This window comes from Suricata suricatta, chromosome 5, assembly GCF_006229205.1.
Source record: "Suricata suricatta isolate VVHF042 chromosome 5, meerkat_22Aug2017_6uvM2_HiC, whole genome shotgun sequence".
Taxonomy (NCBI): domain Eukaryota; kingdom Metazoa; phylum Chordata; class Mammalia; order Carnivora; family Herpestidae; genus Suricata; species Suricata suricatta.
In genome coordinates, this window is record NC_043704.1 from 65,394,631 (window position 1) to 65,418,503 (window position 23,873).

General features: G+C 43.2%; 1 protein-coding gene across 5 annotated transcripts; it reads left to right on the plus strand.

Annotated features, from left to right (window-relative positions):
- The first annotated feature begins 98 nt into the window (after positions 1-98).
- Positions 99-23,273, plus strand: PLA1A (phospholipase A1 member A). 5 transcript variants are annotated; one of them, XM_029939368.1, is made up of 11 exons: positions 106-595; positions 5,129-5,330; positions 7,339-7,516; positions 8,015-8,123; positions 9,109-9,213; positions 11,810-11,899; positions 13,828-13,995; positions 15,341-15,430; positions 19,049-19,157; positions 22,111-22,275; positions 22,852-23,273. In XM_029939368.1, the coding sequence occupies exons 1-11, from the start codon at positions 523-525 to the stop codon at positions 22,934-22,936; spliced, it is 1,374 nt and encodes a 457-aa protein (XP_029795228.1). In that variant the 5' UTR covers positions 106-522; the 3' UTR covers positions 22,937-23,273. The 5 variants fall into 5 exon arrangements, with proteins under 5 accessions (XP_029795233.1, XP_029795231.1, XP_029795228.1 ...); XM_029939369.1 differs by having other exon boundaries at positions 107-595; positions 9,112-9,213; XM_029939373.1 differs by lacking the exon at positions 22,852-23,273 and having other exon boundaries at positions 99-595; positions 19,049-19,161; positions 22,111-22,198.
- Positions 23,274-23,873: the final 600 nt, after the last annotated feature.

The following is a 23,873-nucleotide window of genomic DNA, read 5'->3' on the forward strand; positions in this document are numbered from 1 at the left end:
CAAACTTCATATTTTTCCACACTTTCTGTTAAATATACACTAAACAGTTCTATTCTAGGCCCTGGGGATTCAAAATGAAAGGAGAAGGTCTTTGCCCTGCAGTCACTCAGAGTCTTCCTCAGGACACAAACATGTCCACAATGATTCTGTGGGTTTTGTCATTACCTAGAGTTGAAAGACTTCTGCCTGGGTTTTTACTAACATTTTATAATAGGAAGTGGGAGAGGGGCAGGAAATCATTTCCTGATGATGTTTGGCTCAAAGAGGAAGGACAATGTGTTTCAATGTCCCCTGCCTGAGAAAACGAAAAGTGTATTTTCATTGGGAAGAAGAAATCAAAAAACTGTGGAGGTTAGACAAATAGGGAGAGTTTATTTTTCTTCTACAGGTCATGAGGCCAGTTAATGATCAGTGAGACCCAAGTGAGTGTTTGGTATCCAAAACTTCGAGAGGCGGGCTTCTGTGATCTCTTTAGGCATTAGGGGTCGGCTTCACTCCAGCTCTGAGACCTCCAGCTCAGCAATGCCCCCAGGCCTAGGGGAGAGAAGCTTCTGGTCCTGGGGACTCCTTTTGTGGCTCAGCATTGGAAGTGCAGGTAATTCGGGGGCTCGGGCCTTGGATGGAATTTCTTTCAGTCAGTGGTTCTATTTCTTAAACCATCTATTTATGCAGTACTAACATTTGGAGGGTCCCCTAAAAGCCTTCTCTTGAGATGAATTTAGAAGAGAGAGGAAAAAACCCTACAATCATAAAGGGACTGGTGGTGACCAGGATACTTTCTCAAGTCCCCAGTTCTTGTACCCATTTCCCTAAAAGCTGCATTAATCCTCTTCACTCGGCACAAGACAATAAGAAAATAACATTGCATTGATTCCAAAATATGATTTACATTCACCCTATAAATGTAATCTGTACCGAGATATATGTAATTTTAAATTAAAAATTCCCAGACTAACCAAGATTTTGTCACTGAGAATGGTGGATGCCGTCGCTAATTCACTACCCAACATTTTCGATAGATGTAGGAAATATTGCCTGCAAAGAAATTAGAACTATTTATTAGTATGTGAGCATGGCTGTTTCTCCACCCCTCTGCAATACTTCGCAGCATCAAACATTTTTCATATTGTCAACCTGATAGAAAAAGTAATATTACATTGTTGTCTTAATTCTTATTTCTTATTATGATTTGTGCTTCCAGTCCTGTTTAAGCAATCATACTATAAAGGCAGTTTTTCATATTGTCTTCTAAGCCCTAATGGCTAGCCCAATCAGGCTAAGATCACCAAGGGCAAATTTTTTAATCATGGTGTAGTTTTAAATATAATACTAAATTTTATTTTGCCAAAATTTATTTTTACTTTTGTATATGTTTATATATTATTTTGATTATGTGTCCATAGAAAATTTACCTATAATTTTGTAATTGTATTACCCTTGTTCAGTTAATACTAAGATTATTATAACCTCATGAAATAGGTGTCTATTCTATAAACAGTTGATATAAGATAAAGACTATTTGTACTTTAAAGCAGTGCAATTCTCAGATAAAACCACCAGCTCTAGTGTACTTTAGAGACAGAAAAGACTCTTGATTACCAACTTAATGGATGCTAGTTTTATTTGGGCTTACTATTTCTTCTCAAGTCAGTTTCACTAAATTGGATTTTTCTAGAAAACTATCCATTTCTTCAAAGTTTTCCAATGCATTTGGGAATTTTTAAAAAGATTTGTTTACCCTTGATATTCTGGTGTTATACTACAATCTGCCTAGTGTAGATTTATTTATTTTTCTCCCTCATTACCCTGAGTACAAATTTTGATTGGAGAAATCATATCTTTTTTTAGTTGTGGAAAATTCTTAACAATTGCTTGTTCTCCCATTTGCTTCTTTTAGAGAACAGCTACGAGATAAAAATTGAAACTCTCCATTTATTGTCTGTACTTTTTGACTACACTTTCATTTTAAAAGTTTCTTTTACTTCTGTCCTAAATGTTACAGTATTGATTCCTTTTTTATTTCAATGGTTATCTTTTTCATTTCTAATTTTCTAACTAGATTTTTCCTTTGAATCTTATTATTTATTTGTGTTTTTATTTCATAATTTCATATGCTCTGTCTTTATTTTTATCCTTCTGGGTTCTCAGCATACTTATTTAAAAGTCTATGTCAAAGGCTTTGTAAACTTATTTCACTTGGAATAAATTCATGATCCACTTATTGGCTTTATTGACTATCTTTGTAAACATTTAATTTCTGTATAAATTTAGGTACCTTGCAGGCTTTCTTTTTTTTTTTAAGTGAACTTGTTATTGAAGTACAACATATATACAGACAAGTGCACAGATTATTAATACACAGATTAATTAATTTTCACAGTGAATTCACTCACCTGTGTAACCATCACCCAAATCAAGAAATAAAACATTACCAGGTTCTTAAAACCCACTCTACATAGCCCCTCTTAATCACTACCACCTCAAAGGTAACTATTATCTTGACTTCTAACACGATAGATTAATTTTATTTCAGTGTTCAATGAGAAGTTAGTTTATGGCCTCCCACACTACTACCCCCGCCGCCACCTTCCCATCTTTAGACTCTTTCCTCCAGTCAGGGAGGGGGTGGTCTCACCTCTTCTTAGCGAGGCCTTGTCTTTCCACCTGCCGCCCTAAATAAAGCTTTAGGCCCAGGCAAAATGTCAATAGCTACTTTTTGGTTGAATTGCTTTTGTTTTTAGCTTCCTTTATGAAGTTGGGGAGCCCCTATCACCACTGGCTACCACAGGTGGCCTGATGCTAACCTTCCACACCTGACACAAAGCACTACTGGACCCCCCCTTACTTCACAGAGCTGAATCCTCACAGCCACTGCCTTCTTCCAGAATAGGGACCCAGAACCATCTTGCAATTCTGTTCTTGTTCTTGTCCACAAAGATGTAATCTTTATATTTGAGATTGTCTATGTCTTTCTTCTCTTTTGATATTCATCTGTGATTAGTCTTTGGTTGGAGGGGTGGTTGGGGAGAGGGGATATCGGAGCATGATTCACTGTGCCACCTTCCATACTCTCAAATGATTGAAAGTTTTATTATATATATATATGCAAATATCTGCAACTTTCTCTCCTCCTTTTCAAATTTTGTAACTTTGATTCCATTTTATTGTCTTGTTTTCCTGGCTTGGATTAGAACTTCCAGTACAATATTTCATAGAAGCACTGATAGCAGACATTGTCATTTGCTCCCAATTCTAAATGGAATGCTTCTAATGTTTTACCTGTAACTATGGTCATTGGATAGGCTCTTGGCAAATACTTTTTCTTAGGTTAAGAAGTGTTGGGTATTAAATTTTATAGTGCTTTTTTCTTCTCCATTTATTGAGATTGGCATATGGGTTTTTCTTTTTAATTTTTCATATGTGAAGCACATTAACATATTTTCTAATGTTAAGTCAACTTTTCACATCTTGGATTAAACCCTGCTTGGCCATGATGTATTTTTTTGTGCATATTATCTTTGATGGGCTTAGATTTGCTGATAATTTATCCAGGGTCTTTATGTCTGTGTTTAATAGTGAAATTGGCCTTTCATTTTCCTTCCTCCTTCTGTCCTTGTCCTATTTGGATATCTTGGTTATTTTTATAGAATGAATTTAAATTCTCCCCTTTTCTGTTCTCTGGAATAGTGATAGGAATTGAAGGGTTGGTAGAATTTTTCTGTAAAACTTTCTGGCCTGGTAGAGTTTTTTCTTTTTTTTTTTGAGGAATAAATCAAAAACTGTTTCAATTCCCTCATGCTACCATTTTACACTTGGCTTTCTATTTTTTCTTTTAACTAAGTTTCAGTAAACTATATTTTCTAGGAAATTATCTGTTTTCTAGGAAAATATCTGTAATTTTAATTTTGGGTGTGTATAAACATGCTCTTTAACAGTTTTAAAAAGTCTACTGTATATCCCCTTTTTATTCTCTATATTGTTTACTTATGACTTCCCTCTTTTTGTCTTACTCTGTCTTGTCAAAAGTATATCTAGTTTATTATTCTTTTCAAAGAGGTAGCTTTTCATATTTATTATGTGTGGCATAACCTATTCTGGGCAGCAGAGTGAACAAAATGGATAAAAATCCCTGCCTTCTTTGAAACTATATCCTAATGTAGGGAAATCAGTAAGCAATAAATTTAATAATAAACTAGTAAATTCCATAGAAGATTAGAAGGTAATGATTGCTATAAAAGGAAATAGATCAGGATGAGGAAAACTGAAAGAACAGGGCTGAGGAGCACAGGCAGGTGGCAATTTAAACAAGGTAGTTACACTTGACAAACAAAACCTTGAAAGAGAAGAGGGTGTTAGCCATGTGGATGTCTGTGGAAAAGACACTCCAGGCAGAAGAGATGGCTGGTGCAAAGACCCTCAGGTCGTCTCGGCGTGTGTGGAGCGAGGAAGAGCTGGGAAGACACATGACCAGAATGGAGGAAGCAATAGTCAGACAGGCAAAGTTCTCCCAGAGCTCGTGGTTTAGACCATTTGGGGCTTTAGTCCTATGTTAGGAGTTCAGATTTCATTCTGAGGGAAAGGCCCTCTTTTGCATAGAGGTGTTACATTATTTGACTTATTTTTTGGCTTGCAATTGACCATCTACTCCATGTGTCTTCACATTGTCTTTCCTCTATGTCTGTGTCCAGAGATACTGGATTAGGACCCACCCTATTGGCTTCATTTTAGCATAAATACCTGTATTTATCTAACATAAAGATTCTATCTACAAATACAGTCACATTCTGAGGTCCTGGGGGTTAGGACTTCAACATATGGGTTTATGGTTGGGGGGACTCAATTTATCTCATGACAATATTCACTTCACCATGGCCTTTAATCTTCTCTAGTTGAGTAATATTCATATGCTATTCTGGCAATGCATCTTTAGACATGAAAACTACTCACAGATTTTGGTTACAGAAGTGATGTCTTTAATAAATGATTCTGGATATTGTACTAGCTAATTTATTATAAATGCTGGTAAGCCCCTGATTATCTCTTCCTCTCAGGAACAATTTTCTTCTTTCTAAGAACAGATGACCTCACCCTGAATCTTTCTTGTTTTTCTTTTTGTTGTTTCCTCCAGGTGATGCACCTCCTATCCCACAGACAAAGTGCACTGACTTTCAGAACGCTAATCTTCTCCGAGGCACCAATCTCAAAGTCCAGTTTCTCCTCTTCACCCCTTTGGATCCTAGCTGTGGTCGACTAGTGCAGGAAAGTAGTGACATCCAAAACTCTGGGTTCAATGCCTCTCTGGGAACCAAACTAATCATCCATGGATTCAGGTGGGAGTAATCAACCAATTGGATCATCTCCACTAAGAACTAGAGAGTAACCGTAAGGCCACAGGAAGTTAGTGGGGAGCAAGAGGAGAGAAATGGACTTACTGACAGTCACATGTTCTTTCTCTCACTTCCTGCTGTCTTTGAAGGTCTCACGTATCAACATGAACATGTATGATGTTGTTTATTCCTGTTGGTCATATATATGACTCCTCTGCTCAGTCTTATCTACATGCTCTCAAACAGTAAATATGTATGACCCTGGACAAATCGCCCCAGCACACAAAACCTTGGTTTCCACATTTGAATAAAAGGGAAGTTGTAGGAATGGTCCCTGTTGATCCTTTCCTTCCTGAACCATGGGTTATATGATTCATCTCAGCCAGTGAGGTTATAGGCTGTGTGTAATCAGAGTAACAGATGGTGTTTTTATCCAGGGTTTTATTTCCTCTTCTTCATTTCTTCTCTGGTTTCATGATTTTAGAAACTTCCACTCATGGGTGCTACTTCCATCATCTCCTGAGGCTAGCCTTTCTCAGGTTTGATTTCTTTGATACCCTATTATCCATATTTTATTATAATATGTAGTTACTGAGTCTCAATTCAACCTCAATGTTTTCTTCCAACATCTTCTCTCTAAAGCTCATTGACAAGGCCTAAGAAAGAAGAACATTGGTGGGAGGAAAGAGGGAGAAAATGCAGTGAAAATAGTAGCAGCATAGAGCATCTAGAGATGGGGGCATCCAGTGAAGAGGTGGATGCCAAGCCACTGCACAAAGGATCACCATTTCATGGCCTCTGGGTTCTCTCTGCTTCTCAAATCCCTGAACCCTGAGCACCCAGCCCTACACCTCCTTGGATATTTTCTTCCTCACTCTTGTGTCAAAGTCTCTTCTCCAGCAAATCTTCTATTCAGCCACTGTCAAAGGCGGTATGTGTTTCCCCAACCCAAAGATAGCTAACAGAACTGGTGAGCTCAGCGGCTGTCACTCTGTCTGCTTCTAGATCCTCTGAAATCCACTTTCTATGTCACACACCCAATTGTTCTCCTCTGCCTACATGAACATGCTCTTACTGTTCCCTTACTGTGGGCCACTGTGAAAACTTCAGATCCCCAACTCTTGGGAAAATTTTATGAATTTTTTCCTATAATTCATCTTTTCCTAGAAAAGCGCTATTATACTGTAAGTTCCAGAAGAGTAGAAACTGTATTGCATTTTTTTTTATTTCTCACAAAGCACCTGGAATAATGCCTGACTCATTGAATTAATGAAAGGATGACCAAAAGAACAAGTACATATAAACATGCTGCAAGGGAATTGCATATGTTTTTAAAAATATTTTTTAATGTTTATTTTTGAATGAAAGAGAGAGACAAGAGTGCAAGCAAGGGAGAGGCAGAGAGAGAGGGAGACACAGAATCTGAAGCAGGCTCCAGGCTCTGAGCTGTCAGCACAGGGCCCGACATGGGGCTTAAACCAACGAACTGTGAGGTCATGACCTGAGCTGAAGTCAGATGCTTAACCAACTGAGCCACCCAGGCGCCCCAAGGGAAGTGCATGTATTATAGAATGAGAATTAAGATGGCAAATCTTAACTCTAAGGTACAAAGCTATCTCTTTTTCTCCTATAAATAACACAAGCTAGGCCAGTACACATGGTTTGTGAGGTATCCATTGCACAAAGGTACCTGAATGAGGGGTGGTGGAGCTGGAGTCCAACCTGAGTTCTGAGCCCAGGCCTGAGGCTGCATCTACCTAGAGTAAAAGGCACCCTTTTATAATTTGCACAAAGGCTCCACATATGCAGGCAGAAGCCCTGGTGACTTTAGGACTATGTCCTCCTATGCTCAAAGTGGTATAGGATTTATAGCCCATATATCTCCCTGACTCATTTTGATCTCTTTTCCCACTGGGTTTATTCTGTTAATAGAGAATGTCATTGTAATTTCCATGACAATGGATATTGGCTTGGCAGATAATTTTCCCTCCTTTCTTGGCCCTGTGTCTAGGGCTTTAGGTACAAAGCCTTCCTGGATTGATAAATTCATCGGTGCTGTTCTTCAGGCAGCTAATGCTAATGTGATTGCTGTGGACTGGGTTTATGGCTCTACGGGTATCTACTTCTCAGCTGTGCAGAATGTGGTTAAGCTGGGCCTAGAGATCTCCCGTTTCCTCAAGAAACTACTGGTAGGTACACAAGAGCTTTGGGGGAGTTTGGGCTGCTTATGGGGGAGAGGAAGCAGAAAGAATCAACATATGAGGAGGAGTTTAGGGCGGATGCAGAGCTACCTAGTGGCTTGTGAGTCTTCGATTCTAATTTCAACTTTACCACTTACAGTGCTGACTCTGGGCAAGTAGTTGGCCCTCTCTGAGCCTCCTGTTCCTCCTCTGTAAAACGTGCCACTGTGTGTTAGATAGGGAGTCCCTTGGGAGGGAGTGACCATGGCCATTACTCACACACGTTGGGCACCAAAGAGAAAGTGAGTCAGTCATCAAGGTGGGGTTTCTAGGAAGAGGGCGAGTGATGAATGGAATGAAAATTCTGCCCTTTTTCCCCAAAGCATGTGTGGTGGGTATGTCATGCCCAGGGTCCTCAGATTCTGAAGCTTCAGGGAAAAGTGTGACACTGTGAGTCTTGGACTGCCATGGCCCAAATGCAACTCACTTGTAAATGCCCCATTCTAGGTGCTGGGTGTGTCGAAGTCCTCAATCCACATCATTGGTGTTAGCCTGGGAGCCCACGTTGGGGGCGTGGTGGGATATTTCTATGAAGGCCAGTTAGGACGGATCACAGGTAACAATATTCTCTGCCCATCATCCCAAGTTTGAAGCTAAAAAGAGAATGCTCCAGAAATCCCTCTATTAAGGCAAGCAGAAGGATCTTTGTTCTTAGAACTGACTCATTTATTTCCACTAAAATTTATTAATTGTGGCCTTTTACATAAAACAGTATTGTGTTGTTATTGTGTGATCTCTAATGTCAGTATAAAAAGCTATGTATTTCTTTCTGAACCTCAGTTACTACTTCTACAAAATGAGTTGTAATAGCTCATATCTCCTTGGCCCACTGTGGAAATCACCTTTAGATAATTATGCTAAATACTTGCAAAACACGAGGGACTTTATGCTTTAGAAGCTACCCTCAATTAATGAGGGACTAGAGTTGTGTGGTAAATACCTCTGCTTTCTGGCTCTTCTGTGGGACAATTCTGAGTCATGTTCTACAGAGCCTCTCAGAAGGGTCCCAGTGGAATGAGATCAAGTTGCACAAAGTGATAATCCATTCAATACTTTTTTTTTCCTCATGCTCTGATTCTTTTACACTCCTTCACTATGCTTTCTGTGATTTACTCCCAAAAAGCAACTTGTGCTTTAAATCCTTGTCTTAGTGTCTGCTTTGGGGGGTGGGGAGAGGAAAAGAGACCCAAACTAACACCTGGGGATAGTAATTTTTACTTCACTGTGTTATTATGAAGACCAGCACAAAGCCTTGCACATAGTAACTGCTCAAAAAATTATAGCTGTTATTATGAGTACATGATGATTAATATTACTCACATTAGTCCTTACCAACTGGCTCATTTCAGAGTCAGAGAAGCTGGGTCATTGAGAGTTAGAGACAACAGCATGCATTTCCAAGAGCTGGTCTCTTGCCCTTGGGTCCTTGCTGGGGGACTCTAGGATCTGCCCGGGAAGGGCTGCCCAGAGAGGTGTGTGGTGGGTCCATGAAGTTTCCTGCAGCTAAGATGAAAGGTGCCCCTGACATCCATCTGTCCCAGCAGGCCTGGACCCTGCTGGACCAGAGTACACCAGAGCCAGCCTGGAGGAGCGCCTGGACCCTGGTGATGCCCTCTTTGTGGAGGCTATCCACACAGACACTGACAGTGAGTGGGGGTGACCCTCCTGGGTGGTGAGGGGATGAGCATGGCATGGGCCAGGAGGCTGGCATCTACCTGTGTGGCTCTGGGAAGATTCCCTCCCTTCTGAGCTTCTGTTGGAGTGAGAAGTTTACCAGATTCTTGATCTCTGATAACACTAACCCTTGTGACAAAGCTGTGTGCTGGGAGGACATTGCTGCCTGGCTGGCATAGGGGAAAGTCATACTGCTTTTTTTCAGGGTGAATGTGCCTGGCCCCATGGGATTGGGACATTCCATTTCTGGGGCAGATACTCAGGCCTGTTGGGACTTCCTCCTCCCTAGGGAGGAACCAGCCCTTCAGTCCAGTGAAAAATGAGAAATCTCCCTTCCAGTAGTAACAGGCAAAAGAAAGACCCCCAACTCTTAATCCATTGTGACCAAATTGAGCTATTCTGACTAGCTGGAAAAGGGGGTGGGCATTTCTCCTCATTTCTACTTGATATGAAGTGTCCAGGAGTTAGCCAGTCGCTGTGCTCAACACAGTTGCTACGAGAGCAATTAATGCCTATCCCTCAGCAGAAGAGTCTGCAGTTCAAGTGAGAGGTGTCCATGTCTCATTCTCTTTGTTCAGAAGCCTTCTTTTTAGCACCCAAAGCTCACAGATCATAATTCTGGAAGAAACCCCTGAAGTCATATAATTCAACCTTCTTTCCCACCTTTGTCATCTCACAGTTAAAGCAAACCAGAGGCTTCTGCCTACCTATTGGGTTAACCATGTTAATTATCAAGGTCAACTCCTTCTGTTTCTAAATTTACTAAATAGGTAACTTGTTAGGTCCCTGTTTACCAGAGGGAGGCCTCTCAGCCTCCTTCAAAGTTGGAGCCTCTTCCTAATGTGACCAGAGGGGAAAAAAATCATTCAATTTTTTTGACCAATTTTCATTGAACTATGTAGTTAGCATTGAGAATGCAACACACAAGGCATTGAAGAAGATCCCTGCCCACATGGAAATAACAGACTAATGGAGAGGGCATTCATTCATTACTTCCTTCAAACATTAGGGACTCACACGTGACAGGTACGGTGCTGGTATTCGGGATATAGAAGGAAAAAAAGGCCAAGTCCCTGCTGTAAGTTGTAGAGCTCACAGGCAAGTAAACAGACATTATTACACACTATGAGTATGATAATGGAGGATGTGGGGCAGAGGGTGACTTGGGGGGTTACTTCAGGAAGGATTATTGAGGAAATTCTGTCCAAGGAGGTGATAATTGAGGTGAGACTTTGTGGATGAAAATGAGCCAGCCCTAGGAAAAGCTGGGAGGATATTCAAGGTGGAGAGAACAGCCAAAATGAAAGCCCATACGTGGGTGGGGGACAGAAAAGAAAACCACGTGATTAGAGGGCAGGGAGGGAGGCTAGAGACGAAGGAGGAAGACCAGGCTGGCCATGGTGAGGAGTTTACATTTTATTCTACTGGCAGTGAGAACAGAGAGGTGATCAGGATTTCCTGTAAAGATTACTGTGGCTGCTGTGCACAGAATAGGCTGTAGGGGACCCTAAGGGGAGCCTGGAGGCTCATTAGAAGGTGTTTGCAGTAGAGGCCAAGAGATGGTGGGGGCTTGTGCAGAGGTGGGGGCAGTAGAGACAGAGAGAAGTAGAAAGATTCAAGGGGCGTCTGGGTGGCTCCGTCAGTTAAGCACCCGACTTCAGCTCAAGTCATGATTTCAGTTTGTGAGTTTAAGCCCCACATTGATTGGGCTCACTGCTATCAGCCCAAAGCCTGCTTTGGATCTTCTGTCCCCTTCTCTCTCTCTGCCCCTCACTCTCTCTCAAAAATAAATTAACATTTTTTAAAAGTCTTTAAAAAAAACGAAAAAAGGAAGATTTGAAATGTATTTTGGAGATAGAGTTGACCAGACAAGTGATGGGCTAAGTGTAGGGAGTAAGAGAAAGAAAGGAAGCAAGGATAACTTCCAGGTCATTGCTTAACCCCTGAATAGATGCCAATAAACAAATAACACACAACCAATTACTTACAGTAGTGATAGATGTGGGAAGGGGAAAGATGTTATGAAGGGGAAATTCGGGGTCTTTGGCAGCTGACTGTGACCCCATCTGAGGAGTCAGATATGGTCACAATGATGAGGTGAGGGCTACAGTCTTTCACATTAGCCAGGTCTTATTTCTGCTCAGTAAGAAAAGCATAAAGATATGAGGGAAACTGTGGAAATGTGGCCCCACATATACATATGTGAACTCCTGCTCAAAACAAAGTAAACAGTGTTTGACAAGGGAATCTACCAAGCTCCTAATCTTTAGTGATTTATAAAAACTTATGTTAAGGGATATTTTTCTCCAATTTATTAGACAAACATGAATATCTTCTCATGCCTTTATTCTTCTTTGCTTCCTTCCAGTGCAGAAAAACACCATTAGAGAACTGAGGGCAGATTCTTCAGTGTCACAGCACTTAGGAGTGAGGCGGGCACCCAAGGAGAACATAGAGTGGGTGGGCTCCCAAAGGCAGAGCTCAGGCTCTGCTGCCAGTGGACCCTACTGTGGGGCTTGGAAAACAAGCCCCTGCAACTGGAAGTAATGGGATTCTGCCTCCTTCCAGATGCCGGTATTCGGATTCCTGTCGGACATGTGGACTACTTCGTCAATGGAGGCCAAGACCAACCTGGCTGCCCTACCTTCATTCATGCAGGTCAGAAAACCAGAGAGAGTTAGGGTATGGCTACCTCAGAGGCTGGAATTCACCAGCAGCCTTCATGCTGAGTCAGCCAGTGTGGACCACAGTGGGGTCTTCCTTCTGGTGTCCTTTGTTATGCCCCATAATGCCTTTCCCAGCACTTATTGAATGGATGTCTTTGGAGCCCAAGAATTCTGTAGGAGGAGTGCCCGAAATTAAAAGTATACAACATACTTCTTTTCTCCCCATTTTTTAAGCCCTGCAGTGATATATCATCACTCAAGTGAATAAACTGTATTCTTCCTGGGTCTTACTTTGTGGCTGGGTCCACGCTAGCTGCATCCTCTGCAGAACCTAGTTGTGGCAGAAGGAGAATGACACGCCCAAAGCTGGCCAGCTGAAGGATCAATTCACTGATGACTTACTAAATTTAACAGTTCCCCAAAATTGTTTTTAAGATCATCTTTTTGAGTACATTCAATAAGTATCCATTTCTTGGGCACCCAGGTAGCTCAGTTTGTTAAACATCCAACTCTTGGTTTTGATTTGGGTTACGAACTCAGTTTGTGAGTTCAGGCCCTGTGTTGGGCTCTGCTCTGGCAGTTCAGAGCCTGCTTGGGATTCTTTCTCTCCCTCTCCCTGTCCTCCCCTGCCCTCTCCCTCTCTCATAACAAACTTAATAAAAAATATACAATTTCTTTTCTAAACACATAATTGATGCTTAAACAACATGAATTTAAACTATACAAGTCCTCTTATACATAGATTTTTTGATAAATACAGTATAGTACTGTAAATGTATTTTCCTTATGATTTTTCTCAATGTTTTCTTTTCTCTAGCTTACTTTACTGTAAGAATGCAGTATAATACTTATACAAAATATGTGTTAATCAACTGTACATGTTATTAGTAAGGCTTCTGATCAACAATAGGCTATTAATAGTTAAGTTCAAGGGTCAACTATATTCTTCTGGAATGTTCTTTTTGAATTCATTCTTCTTAGCATTAATTTAAATAACATTAAATTTGTCAGAAGATAAGGATCAAGGCTTATTTAATCTTACATTCTTCTTATGAACATAACCAACCTATCAGCATTTCTTACGGGAATTTTTACCTGATATCTGATTACTATATTTTTAGTCTTTTCTTGCTTTACCAAAATTTTGACACTTTAAGGATTCTTTTGACAATTTTATTGAATAACCATTAATCTAATTTATCAAATTCATTGATTATCCAAAAACATGTTTATTTTCATAATCTGTAGATTTTCTAGCATTTTTTAAACCAGATGGAATAGTTGAGCTTTAATGGCTTTTAAATATTTCTGTGACATTTCAGTTGGCCACTTTTCATTTTTATTCATAAAACACAGTTTGAAAAGGGTTTAGTTTGTATTCTCCAGCTCCCTGTTGCAGTGGAAAGGAGCTTGCCCATAGAGACTGTGCCAGTCATGGGAAAAGGAAAGTAAACACACAGTTCAGACATGGTGACTGGTCCCAGAGTGGGGGTCCCAAGGTAAAGGGGGAATCTGAAGACCTCAGAACCCTAGAGCTGACTCCGTTGATTGTCTTCTTGCTGGGTTGTGTGGGTGATGATGAAGAAGGTAAAATGTGTAGACAGATATTCATTCTGAGAAGTGGGTAAAGATCATCAATTATCTGTAAGCTCCCATTTTCTGAAAGAGAGTTTGCATGATCATGGAAGAATGGGTCTCAAATTAAGCAATGTTTTTGACAGATTAAGCTTTTCCTCTGGAAAAGGAAAAGGAAGAATGCAGTAGTCATGTCCATTAACCTTTTAAAATGTGGCTCAGGAGATATCACATGTATTTGTAACCTCCTGGAATATAAAATTCAGTAGAGTTATAATAAGTAGCATGGAGAGATTTTCATTTGTCTTAAACTAAAACTTTTGTTGTATTTTTTACCCTATTCAGGCTACAGTTACCTGATCTGTGATCACATGAGGGCTGTGTACCTCTACATCAGTGCCATGGAGAATTCCTGTCCATTGATGGCTTTTCCCTGTGCCAACTACAAGGCTTTTCTTGCTGGACAATGTCTGGATTGTTTTAACCCCTTTCTGCTTTCCTGTCCAAGGATTGGTAAATGCCACCCCTTTGGCTTCCTTTGACAATTTGGGGAAAGTTCAAGTCTTGCTAGTTGTTACCTCTTTAAGTCCTATTCTCCTGTGGTCAATAAGTCTATCCAACTGGAGTAAGGAAACTCACCAATGAGATGTTCGGCCTGTTCCCACATAGAAGATGGCATTTGGCCTTCCACATCCCACCCCTCACCCTCTATACTGCTGCCTGATACTATACTTGCTCTGCACACACTCTTCACACATAGCCCCTTGTCTGCAAGTCCAGGCTAAGGACACTTTGTAAACATTGGTAGAGTTCGGAGCCGCTGCCCCCACTCCCAGACCAGATGCTTGCCATAGGTGTTTCTAGCTAGGCCAGCCACTCTCCAAGTCCTGATAGATTCTAAATCAAGGTGCTCTGGGGAATCCCCATGAGTGGCACATATGGCCCACTTTAGCGGTGTGAGGCTGTGGTGGCCCTGTGCGAGTTGGAGGGCTGCCTAATTGCTGGTTGGCTTGGGCACGTTGCTGGATGACCCAGGCTTGTCTGGGGAGAAGGACTGGGGAAAGGCTGAGGTATCTGGCCTTAACTCACTCTGTTCAGGTCATTGCTGAGAACATCCTAGGGTTCTCCAAGATGAAGGGTTCCAGGAAGAACCCTGGGGAGTATAAACGGCTCCTTCCCCACCCTCATTCTTCCACTTCCCACACCTAGCTACTACTCAGAACTGCAGCTTGACAAAGTATTAAAGTATATGTAGCTTCCCACAATAAAGCTAATCAATATTACTTCCTACTCATTGCACATATGCCACAATTTCCCCCAAGTGTGATGGACCAGCCACCTCACACTATCTCCCCAGCCTCAGCTCCCACTACACGTTCCCTGGCACTGAACACCCCAGGGCTGTTCATGTTTCATGTTTCCTCACCCTGTATGTCTTTGTCCAAACTGTACTCTCTGCTTGGTATGCCCTTCCCTAACTTGTCAACTACTATTCTTTGGTTCAAATTCTTCTCTGTGCTTTGTCTGTGCAGTATATACATGCCATTAAAACAATAGTCTAATAGATTATTTTGCAAATTGGAGGTATAATTTCAAATTTCTGATACATACCTCCTGAGAATGGGCCAGATGATCTGAAAAATGTACTTTCTGTGTATTTGTGTGTTTATCTTTGGCTGGATTGAGTAGCATGTGTCCTGGGACCCACCATAGGGCATGACAAATAATGAGCATATGGTATAGTTGTTTGTAGAATGAATGGGTGTACGAATTAATCAATATGTGGTTGGGTGCCATGGGAGATTGAAATGGCCCCCTCAGGGATCTGCTGTCTTTGTCTTTGCCTCTGTACTTCCAGGGCTGATGGAACAAAGTGGTGTCAAGATACAGCCACTTCCCAAGGAAGTGAAAGTGTACCTCCAGACCACTTCCAGGGCTCCGTACTGTGGTGAGTGGGAGGGTGGGAATGTGGTGGGGGGTGTAGCTCAGGTATGCTAGTGTGCTGTTATGCAGAGTCCAGGGCTCTGGCTTGGGCTGTGTCTAGCATGGCATCGTAGCCATGGGAGGTGAAGACAGGGGCAAAGATGTCATAGGAGATGTGAGGGGCAGCAGCTACTGGTCTTAGATCCTGAACTTTCAGAGCTAGTCCAACCCGTTGCTCTACTGAAGATGAAAACATAAGGGCATCTTGCTGTCTATATTCATATCCTAGTTCTTCCCCACCTCACCCCAGTGTGGGTCCTCTGTAGTGTGGTATTTGGGAGTACCCTCTGGCTTCCTCCTTCCTGCATACTTTTTCACCCCTTCCTCAATACCTATCTTATGTGTCTCCTACCCTGGCAGCCCTCTTAGGTCAGGGTCTCTAGGGAATGTCACCCCTTGCTCTCTATTCTGCTTCCCCTACACATACACACTCCAACTATTCACTGTTGCTTCTAACCACTTCATGCTTGTTTCATGCTTCATTGAAGCTAAGATGCCAGTACAAGATGTTAAATGTGTGAGAAAAATGTGTATTAGATTCTGTGAAATATCACAGGTTGAAGCATCATCTTTCCCTATGCTATTTGCATCTTAAGTAGAGTGACTATGCTTTCTTTTTTAATGCTTTTTATCCTGGGATCTTGTCTGGCTTATTGTGTGCACAGGACAAAAGTATGCTAGTTAGGATGATAAAGTGTACATCCAAACTAATTCTAACTGGGATTCTGATCAGCCCATGTCTGGTTGGTGGAGGGATCTTTATGATCAATCCTTCCTTGGACCAGAACTCCTACTGCCGTGTGATATGGAGCCCAAAGTTCAGATTGTGGTTGTACAGACTTGGATTTGAATCTCAGATTCTCCACCTACCAAAAGCAAGTGTGTGTGATAGAAGCAAGTTATTTAACATTTCTGAACCTCTCCTTCCTTATGTAGAAAATGGGAACGATAACAGTATCTACGTTAAAGAACCAATTGTGGGTGTAAAATAAAAATAGTATACAGGAAGTTGCTAGCACGGTGGCTGGAACTTGATAAGTAATAATTCCCTTCCCTTTATTGTTCAGAGAACCGGGGAAGACTAGAGGCGGGTGTTTATCAAGCTAGAGAGAATTCATGGCTACCTCTTAGGAACAAGTGGATTACAAGAGTCAACACTGGGCTTCTCACATGTATCTGCTCATTCGACAACCCCACTGTAGTTAGTTGTGAGGATGGGAAGTTTCTGAGAGACTAAGCTTTATGCCCAAGGCTCCACAGTAACATGGAAAAGGCAGAATTCAACTCCAGGTCTTCTGACTCCAAAATCTATATTCTTTCTGTGTCACCACCTAACTCCACACTGGCTTCTTTGCCTCTGCTTCTGAGAATCTGCTCTTTAGAGCCATATTTCTTGCTTCTTCCTCTGTCCTCACCGCCCCCTCCAGAGGTCAGTCTAGGGGAGGATGCTTTGTCCAGTGGTGGAGGCAGCGATGCTGGGACCAGATGTCCAGTTTTACTTCCAGTTCTGGGACAGCTTCACAGGAACCTGAACTGGCCCCTTCCTGTCTGCACAGCCAGGAACACACATGATAGGGAGCCTGCGGCACACTTGAAGTTAGAGGCATTTTAAGGTCCCTGTGAGGCAGACTCATATAGCTCTAATTTTTCTGACTGTTTTGTATTTGTCACAAGACTGCCTCTCCATGCCCCAGAAGCATAGCTCTGTCTGTTCAAAAACCTCATAGAGTTACAGAAAGAAATAAGTCAGCATTGAGTACCTGTTTGCCTGCATGCTCCACGCCTTTGCAATTCTGAGCTTTTTGTTCTGAGCATTGAAGCTGGGACCCTCCTGTACCTCAAAGGATGGGCCATCCACTTGGTAGTTCAGGTAGTACCCATGGCCTGCAGCTCCCCGCTCTCACCCATTCCCAGACCGCACGCACTGGGGGCCCGTTGCCCAGCTCCCCTGGCCTGCCTGGGACTCAGCAGTGTTCAACAGGACAGTGGTCACCCCTGACCCCTGCCAGACATGTACCAGCAGGGCAGAGAATCTTCTCCAAATAACTTTTCTAACAGTATCACTTTTCCTTGTAGAACAGTGCTTACACAAAGTGCTTTCTCTCCATTACCTCATTTAATCCTTGCCAAGTTCTGTGAGGTGATGTCGAAGGTTGTTGTTTATAGATGAAGGAACCAAGACACAGAGAGGTTTGGTGACTTAGGGAAAGGAAACAGCAAGTAGGCACCAGGGTCAGGCCTTGGATCCAAGTCTCCTGACCAACCTCCCAGGGCTCTGTGTGCTACTTCCCATGTCTGACTCCTGCACTGAAGATTGGATTCCATTTCCGACTCCCACCCATCCAGTGTTGGTAGACCTGGCCCTCTTGGGGCTTCCGGATAATGTAAAGAGAGAAGCAGAACTTTAGGAAATTTTCTTAATAGGTGAGACCTGCTGGCAATGAAAGAAGTGGTGTAATATGTAAAACTCAGCCCAGATAATTTAATTCCTAAAGCTTATGTAATTTAGCTTTTTTCCAGATTTCACTTATCCACTCCAATTTAGCCGTTGCGCATCCCCCTAACAGTCTGCGTCCTCTAGCAAACAACTGAGAAAGAGACAGAAGGGGCATGGCATTAGATGTGTTCCTCTGTGGAGGGGAAGCACACGGTGCCCTCTTCTTCTACATGGGCTCTTGGCATCGTCGTACCTGTCAGTGAATCTTGTTATCACCTCCAGGAGCTCAGATGGATCATATCACTCCTCCAGCTTTGTGCTGAATCTACCTAAATGCACTTGATGTCCCCCCCAATATTTGCCTGTAAAACATGACAAACGAAAAAGTACAAGTAGGGCAGAGGTGAAGGACTGCCTGTCCAGCTATGTCTGGATAACCAAAGAAAATGCCCCACGAGCAAAGATACTGCAGTATGCCACCAGATGGGCCTCCTCCTGAATAAGAAAAGGGTAGGGGGTTAGAGAAGCTGTAATTCTTCTTCACTTCTCTTGCCAAAGAGACATCAGGGGCATCACCGTGAGCCAGGCCCCTCATCTAGTTTATGTCAGTGGCACAAGTTTGAGAGCCCCAGGACGGATGCTGCCTGGGAGGGTGGAGATGCCATACAGGCACCGGCTGCTGCAGAGAGGGAAATGGTCATCTCCTACACACAAGTGGGCCCCAGGCACGGTGTATGTGGAGGGATATCGCTACATTTTATGAGTTCATTATTTAGTACAAGAGAGATCCCCTTCAGTTCTTTCAAAATCACACCACCAAGATAATGTCACCAAGCAGGGAGGAGTGGGACATTCTAGCATTACAAGTAATAATAAAAACTCACATGTATTGAGTGCTTCCTAGGCACAGTCACTGTCTAAGGACTTTTTTGTGTGTTAACTCGTTTAACGCTCATTCAGACCCATTTTTATTATCCCCAATTTACAACGAGGAAGCTAAGGTTCTGGGATGACAGGTAATCTGCTGCTAGGCACGTGGCTGCTAAGAGATAGAGCTCAGATCCCTGCACTGCCGTTCTCTGGGGCTTTTTGCGTGTTGCACCCACGGACTCTGGCCCAGGCATCTGCTCTGCTTTGGTTTCCCAGTGCATCACAGCCTCGTGGAGTTTTACTTGCAGGAGCCAAGAAGCAAGGATACCTGCATCTCCATCACCTTCCTTAGCAGCAATGTTACTTCCTCGGTCGAGATCACCATGTACGTAAGTGTCCTGCATTACACACACACACACACACACACACACACACACACACACACACACACATCTCTCACAACAGGCCCTGTGCGATCACTGATGGGTGGCCCAAGCCCCCTGGACTGGAGGTGGGGATGAGGGCAGCACCCACTACAGATGCACCCCACAGACACATGCTGGACAACTGTCCCAGGTTCGGGATCAGTATTGGGTCCAAGGACAGTGTGTTCAGACAATAGCAGATGAGGCAAGCAGACAGCAGTCATGGGATGTCTCAAAAAGTAGTGAGAACATAGTAACTGGGTCCCTGATAGGAAACAGTAGTCAGGAATCCAGAAAAGCTGCATCAGGGATGTTGGCAAGCAGGAGGACCTCAGCCTCTGGCCCAGGGAGGGCTGGCCAGAGACTGGGAAGCACCTAATCTTAGAAAGTGGGCGTGATACTAGGTGAGGTAGTAGAACTAAATCAAAGTCAGAAGGTCAGGTAGCAAATGAGTACAAGGTGAGGCCAGCAGGGCTTGGTGTCAGGTGGTTCAATCTCTGGAACTGGGCTGAGCATTTCCTCCCCTTACAAGGTCACATCTGGGACTAGCGCTGGCAGGACCGTACTTGAGGTGGGAAGGTAGAGAACTTCACCTATAGGAAGGCCCAAGCCTGCCAGGGGACAGGAACTCAGCAGCAGTGGTGCATGTTTCTTTAAAAAGCAATTGGTTAGGGGTGCCTAGATGGCTCAGTTAGTTATGTTTCCTGGCCTTGATTTTGGCTCAGGTCATGATCTCACTGGTTTGTGAGATTGAGCCTTGTGTCGGGCTTTGCACTGACAAAGCGGAGCCTGCTTGAGATTCTCTCCTTCTCTCCCTGTTTCTCTCTCTCTGTCCCTCCCCTGCTCATGCTGATATGCATTCTCTCTCTCACAATAAATAAACATTAAAAAAAAATTGTGTAGTTACTCACAAGCCAGCAGGAGCCAGTCTAATGAGAGAAGTCACTGTCGCAGTCAGGGTCCAGTCCAGAAACCAGAGTCCAAACTGGGAGTCCAACAGAAGGACTTCAACCCAGGGAACTAATTACAAATGTGTCGGGAGAGCTGAAAACCCAAAAGGAGCGTGAGGCACTGCAGAGATCAGCAACAGGGGCCACTCCACCCGTAGGGCTGGAGGGACAAAACCCGGCAGTGTTTCTAGAATGCCAGCAGGATCCACAGAAGGAGCTGTTTGGCAGGAGCTGGAAGCAGGCAGGAACTCTAGCCCCTCTGGATTCACAGCCCAAAGCAGTCTTCCCATGCCCCGCATGCCTCCTGTGAGTAGACCTCACTGGAACCTGCTGACAGGGGAGCCTGGGAACTGTGGTTGGAAGGAAACGCACGAAGCACAAACGTGGAAATGACCAGTGCGTGTGCACAGAAATGTACAATTGTCCCCAGTGGCAGCTGCCATGAGGACAAGTAAGACAGAGCCTGACCAAGTGCGAGAAGGTGATGTTGGGGAAGAGTTTGGATTGACATTGGAGTAGTGATTCGCAGTAGTTACCCAGGCCAGAGGTTAGTGAGAATGTGGCCCAGGGAGTGGAGAGCAAGGGGTGAGGCCTTGGGGAAGGAGGCTGGGGAGCAGGGGTGGCAGCTGAGGGCCAGACAGTGCCAGGCATTGAAGGACAGGTTAGGGATTTTTGTTTTTATCCTGAGAGCAGCTTGTGGAGCCACTGAGAATATTAAGCAGCAGAGTGACCGGATCAGATTGGAGTTTGGAAATATTTCTCAGGCTGCAGTGTTGGAGGTTAATTGCACTACCAGGGAAGACAAGTTGCCACTGAGAGGAGCCCATTTCTGGATTCCCAAACACCCTGCCACCAACCCGGGCTCCAGCTCACATGGGCCAAAGAGAGAAGTCCCGCAGGCTGTCAGGACCCCAACACAGATTTTTCAGATGCCCATGTGAGTCTTGCAGATTATAGCTGAATAATTTTCACTAGATCAGTTCAAGGTCACATTACTTCCACAAGGTGTTTTCTTTGCCTCTCGGGTGCAAGGATAGATGAGCTGGCATTGGCAGGAGTCATGACAATGACGCACACATGGCCACTCATTAGAAGCAACTGGAGAGCATTAAACACCACTGGCCCCCAAGCCCTGCCCCAGGCCAACTGCAGCAGAATCTCTGGGCACAGTCTCAACCACGACACTTTTAAAGGCTCCCTGAGTGATTGTTTTTTTTCCCTTGCAGAATAGAAATTGAAAAAGGGGTGTGTGTGTGTGTATGTGGTCTTTCTCTACTTTCTATAGCTTTGTGAAATCCCAAGATTTCCTTCTAATTAGAAAATTTACCCAAACCAGGTCTTTCGGTCACTTACTCATAGAGTCCTTCATACCCTGCTAGTTTGCAAGCTCCTCCATCCATGCAGCTTCTTAAAGGGAAAAAACCTTATTTTTTCCTCTGAAATATTTCAAAACACTTCTAAAATTAAAAAAAAAAAGGAAGTTTTTAAAGTTGTACAGAATCCCCCTCAAAAAAAAAAACAAAAAAAACAACTAGGGGCATGTGGGTGGCTCAGTCGGTTAAGCCTCTGGCTCTTGATTTCAGCTCAGGTCATGCTCTCATGGTTCATGAGTTCGAGACCTGCATTAGGCTCTGCAGAGGCAGTGTGGAGCCAGCTTGGAATTCTTTCTCTCCCTCTCTCTGCCCCTCTTCAGCTCATGTGCGCTCTCTCGCTCTCTCTCTCAAAATAAATAAACATTAAAAAATATTTTTAAAAATCAACACCTACTTTCTGAGCCATGTTCAAAGCTGTGAGTATATGTGCAAAGGGGCTGGTTAGTGTCATGCAAAGGATCTCAATCCCCACCTTCAAGGAGCTGTGTTGTGTGTGACAGGTAACCACTGCTATCAGCAGAGCCCCTAGGAGCCAAGGGGAAGCAAAGGCCAGAAGTGCTCCAATACCTTAATTTCCCTTTCCCTTACAGTCCTAGACAGCAACTCCAGGGGAAAGGAATCGTAGCTCACACCAGCGCTCTGTGCCAGATAAACCAAGTGAAGTTCAAGTTTCATTCTTCCCACCTAGTGTGGAAAAAAGACCGGTCTACGATCACTGGGAAGTTCTGCACTGCTCCTTTGCCAGTCAATGACAAGTAAGCCCAGGATCCACCCCCACCCCAGACATACCCACAAGGACCAATCCTGACCTTATATGTGACATTTGTTAGGTACACTCTCATCACAGAGGTTAGCTTCTTCAATGCAGAGATCACAAAGACCTAGGGTTTTCTTGAATTTCCCCTGGGACCATCTTGAGTTCGGTAGACTTCAATTTCCCATTCCCACTTCAATATAAGAAACTTCATTTTATCTGATATAGAGCTGAATAATTTTATATATACATATAAAACCTATTTTATATGTCTTATTTAGTTTCTACGTACGATTTATTGAAACAAGGAATTCTCATTGAATAGTTCCTCCTCCTCAGTCTCCACTGGTCATATTCACACGTGTGGATCCATCTGTGCCTCTAGCATGAATGTATAGTAGTCTTACCACCCCAGGGCACTTGGAGGACAGGAGTGGTAGACTCCTATAAGAGACAGTTGTAGACTTCTTTCATCTGACATCATGGAAACACAAGAACACACAACTCCTAGCCCTCTTTCCTGAGCAGTCAGGAACCTGCCCTGAGCCCATATCTTCTTGTTGCTTTTCTTTTGCAGCAAGCAGACTGTCTGCTTACCTGAGCCAGTGAACTTACGAACAAGTGTGACTGTTTCTCGTGAGCTGAAACTAACATGTGTGTAATAGAAGCCTGGGCAGAATGCATCTGCCTGGATTTCAGAGGTTGGGGAGCTATGTTCAGCTTATTCTAGGCCATTACTACCAGAGGGAAGGCAAAACTCATGGTTATATTCCCCATAACGAGCCACCTTCGAAGGGAGAGGTCACTCATCTAACAGAGCTTTGCCTCCGTTACCAATTTGAATAGCCTTACAAAAATACCACTTCAGCTTTTCTGTTCCTATTTAACTGCATTGACCCATACACACCCTTGAACATCGGTGTCTAGGATTCAATGGAAACATTCACAGGAAAAATTGTTTTTTTAAAGAAAATAATAAAACACCATTGAATATCTGAATGATTTTATTGTTTTATTGGAATGGAATTCTGTGAAATGTGACTTTCTATAGGATGGAGAAAACAATACATGCTGAATTCTCTGTATTAAAATAGCAATTGAAAAGAACCGCTTGGAACAGGAGAGGGGAAGGAGGGCTGGGAGAAAGATGGCGCCATTCACCATTCCTTACCATTATCCTCTCTCCATATCTGGAGGGTTTGGGGAATCAGAGAGATCTTTGGGAAATATAGGTGAATTTTCTTTGGGTCAGTGTTTCCTGAACTTTGTTGTAAATTACCTTGTATCAGCCATAGTCCAGCAAGAAACAGATCATGTGTTTTAACTGGGTAATTTGAAGAGAGGTTAATAGAAGGACTATTTATTTACAAAGGTGTTAGTAGGAAGCGGACAACCAGAAGGGTTGGTGCAGTTCCCTAGGGCTGGGGGCCGAGTCAGCTCATGCTACCCTAGGTCTGAAGGGGCAAGAGGAAAGTTCAGCACCGGAATCCCGAGACTGACAGGGGCTGCCAGACCTTCAGACAAGGGATGTGATCACAGGACAGCAATCGTGTAGGGAGGGAACTGAGGAAATAGATTCTCTAACCTCGCTCTTCTTTC

Excerpts from the sequence above, each read along its gene's own strand:
- PLA1A (XM_029939368.1), top strand. The coding sequence starts at position 523 with ATGCCCCCAGGCCTAGGGGAGAGAAGCTTCTGGTCCTGGGGACTCCTT. Across the intron at positions 8,124-9,108 it reads CCAGTTAGGACGGATCACAG|CAGGCCTGGACCCTGCTGGA; the intron begins GTAACAATATTC and ends CATCTGTCCCAG. Across the intron at positions 11,900-13,827 it reads CCCTACCTTCATTCATGCAG|GCTACAGTTACCTGATCTGT; the intron begins GTCAGAAAACCA and ends TACCCTATTCAG.